Genomic DNA, 3066 nt, shown 5'->3' on the forward strand with positions numbered 1-3066 from the left:
TACGTACATTCCCTTATATTGACTAATAGATTAAGCTCAACATCAAAAGAAGGACAAAAAATGTTATAGAAATTGATATCAAGGGGCAAAGTGATCGATTTTATAATATAAGGAATATATTATCGTCACCTCCATAATTCAGGGGTAAATATGACTTTTATTCATAGTTTTAATGGCGCTTATTATTAACAACGCCATGAAAACCCCTTTTTCTACCGGTGAATTCTTCCAATTTAGATCCCATTAAATTTTACTCACGTCTTCCCGAGCCAATAACTGGCTATGCATTTCAGAGGCCAATACAGAGAGGTAAGGAGAGAGCAGATTTTCCGATATTAAAAAAACAAAAAAGGAGAGAGCAGATTTATTGCCAAAAGACCCTCTTAAGCTTAGTCGTGGTTAAATGGATTTTTGGCATATACAGGTATAGTTTTCTAAATCTTGAGATATTGTGTATGCAAAGCATAAGGTATTGTATTTCTAAAATTCAATTTTCTATATAATAATTGGGACAAAAAAAAAAAAAACAAAAAAGACACTCCTGTGTAAAAGGAAAGGGGGAAACAGATAGCAGAGGAGAAAACGGAAAATGGAGGCGAATTCGAGCCGCGTGGAGGCGGAGCGGTTGCTGGGGATATCGGAGAAGCTGCTTCAGAGCCGCGACCTGAGCGGGAGCCGGGAGTTCGCGGTGCTGGCCCAGGAGACGGAGCCCCTGCTGGACGGGTCGGACCAGATCATGGCGGTGGTGGACGTGCTCCTGAGCGGCGATCGGCGCGTGAACAACCACCAGGACTGGTACGCCGTCCTCCAGGCCGACCCCTCCGACGACCCGGACGAGATCAAGCGGCAGTACCGGCGGCTGGCCCTCCTCCTCCACCCCGACAAGAACCGGTTCCCCTTCGCCGACCACGCCTTCCGCCTCGTCTCCCAGGCCTGGTCCGTCCTCTCCGACCCCGCCAAGCGGCCCCTCTTCGACTCCGAGCTCCGCCTGGCCTCCTTCTCCCGTGTCGACCTCGCCAAGCTCCCCGTCCGCCGCTCCTCCCCGGTCAAGCCCCGCACGTTCTGGACGCTCTGCCCTTACTGCTACGTCCTCTTCGAGTACCCGCGCGTCTACGAGGACTGCTGCCTGCGCTGCCACCGCTGCGACAAGGCCTTTGAGGCTGTTGCCGTCCCCAACCCCCCTCCCCCCGTCCCCGGCCAGGACGCCTACCACTGCTGCTGGGCCGTCTTCCCCATGGGCTTCGCCCTCCCCTCCGCCCCCGGCTTCCCCAACTGGATGCCCCCCTTCTTCCACCCCGACACCACCGCTCACGCTCGCGTGGCGGAGCCGCCGCAGCAGAAGAGGGGCCGCCCCCGCACGCGTTGATGCTTCGCATTGTCTTTCGCTTTCTTTTCACCTCTTTATGTGTGTGTTTTGTAGTTGAAATTTGCACTTTTTTTGCGATGTATGCGGTTGGTAAGTGATAGAAGTTAGACTTGACTCGGGGGCGTTTAAACGGGAGTTGAGAGAAGTGGTGGCGTTCAATCTCGGGTCTGTTTAAAAGTGAACTGAGAGAAGAAGAAGAAGAAGATGTGAACGATTTGGTTGTCTTCACTTTCTTTTCGACTTGTAATGTATGTGTTTTGTGATTCATGGTGAGTGCAATTTCTGCACCCTTGTATGTTAGAATGAATGTTAAGATCTGCACTGTTTTGGAATGTAGCTTTAAGATGTATGCGGTTGAGTGGTTTAGACGTTTCAAAATTGAGAGAAATTAGATTGGCTTGGGCCAGTTGAGAGAAGACAATGTGGACGGATTGAAAGTGAGAATCTTGACTGGATCGTGAAGTAAAGAAAAGGAAAGGGGCTTGGGTTTAATTAGTGGTGGTGTTCGATCTCGGGTCTGTTTGATTAGTTCGTGCATTTTGTGGATATTAGATTGCTTGGGTATGTTTGAAAGTGAACTGAGAGAAGAAGAAGACGTGAACGATTTGGTTGTGTTCATTTTATTTTCGACTTGTAACGCATGTGTTTTGTGACTCATATTGAGTGCAATTTCTGCACTCTTGTATGTATGTTAGAATGAAAGTGAAAATCTTGGCTGGACCGTGAAGTAAAGAAAAGGAAAGGGGCTTGGTTTAATTAGGCCATGCATTTTGAGGGGCTTTTAGATTGCTTGGGTGTGTTTGAAAGAGTGAGTTCAGAGAAGAAGATGTGAAGGATTTGGTTGTGCTAAAGGATTTGGTTGGAATATGATCTTAACATAAATGTTCTTCAGTGGTTTAGGCGTTTGATGATTGATGCAAGTTAGGTTGACTTGGGTTCCTTCTTTTTGAAATTTGACAAGTGAAAATCTTGACTGGATTATGAAGCAAAGTAAGGAAAGGGGGACATGGGTTGTATTTCCTATGGTGGCGTTCAAATTCAATCTCGGGTCAGTTTAATTTAGTTTGACCAACTTAGATTGCTTGGGTGTGTTTTTGAAAGTGATATGAGAGAACAAGTGTGAACGATTGGGTTGTGCCGAAGATACTGATTAGATCGACAGTTATGATCAGTGATTTAGATCACGAAGCAAATAAATGGAAAGAAACACGAGTTATGCTTCCTGTTAAAAATCTTGTACGAATGTGAGAGCTTATTGTGTCATTGACGGAATAGATTTATCTTCTTTGCGAGTCCTCGCTCTAATTGCTCCGAGTCTTTGAAAATTACTGTTGCGTCCTACGACAGTCTGGTGCGTTGTTTGAAACTCGTGTTTTTTTTTCCCAGAAGAATATAAAAAAATTATCAACAAAAATAACTTATCCTCTGATATAAGCCATACATCATGCTGTGCTTAACAATAGGAATTTAAATTAATGTATGACGGATTTGATGAGGTTTACTCATAAAAATTATTTATCGAAATGTTTAGTGGCTGTTTTGTATGTAAATATGTTAGAGAAATTTGGTTTTTTCGATGATTACACTTTCGACATCAAATAGTTTTAGCCTTAACCATCGCTCATGGAGTATTGAAGCTCTTTTTATAATGAAATAGAAACTCCAAATTGCAAGATCAGATTGCTAGCCATATATGAATA

General features: G+C 44.7%; 1 protein-coding gene across 1 annotated transcript; it reads left to right on the plus strand.

Annotated features, from left to right (window-relative positions):
* The first annotated feature begins 236 nt into the window (after positions 1–236).
* Positions 237–1702, plus strand: LOC149390609 (Chaperone DnaJ-domain superfamily protein). Its single transcript, XM_089621175.1, has 2 exons — positions 237–424; positions 536–1702. Exon 2 carries the CDS (start codon positions 590–592, stop codon positions 1364–1366), a length of 777 nt encoding a protein of 258 aa, XP_089477301.1. The 5' UTR covers positions 237–424; positions 536–589; the 3' UTR covers positions 1367–1702.
* The last annotated feature ends 1364 nt before the right edge of the window (positions 1703–3066 follow it).

The sequence above is a fragment of the Urtica dioica genome, chromosome 7 (assembly GCF_054948205.1).
Source record: "Urtica dioica subsp. dioica isolate 48M chromosome 7, U.dioica_male_clone48M_v1_H2, whole genome shotgun sequence".
Lineage (NCBI taxonomy): Eukaryota > Viridiplantae > Streptophyta > Magnoliopsida > Rosales > Urticaceae > Urtica > Urtica dioica.

Bases quoted from the DNA above. Each gene is read 5' to 3' on its own strand.
- LOC149390609 (XM_089621175.1), top strand. From the start codon at position 590: ATGGAGGCGAATTCGAGCCGCGTGGAGGCGGAGCGGTTGCTGGGGATA.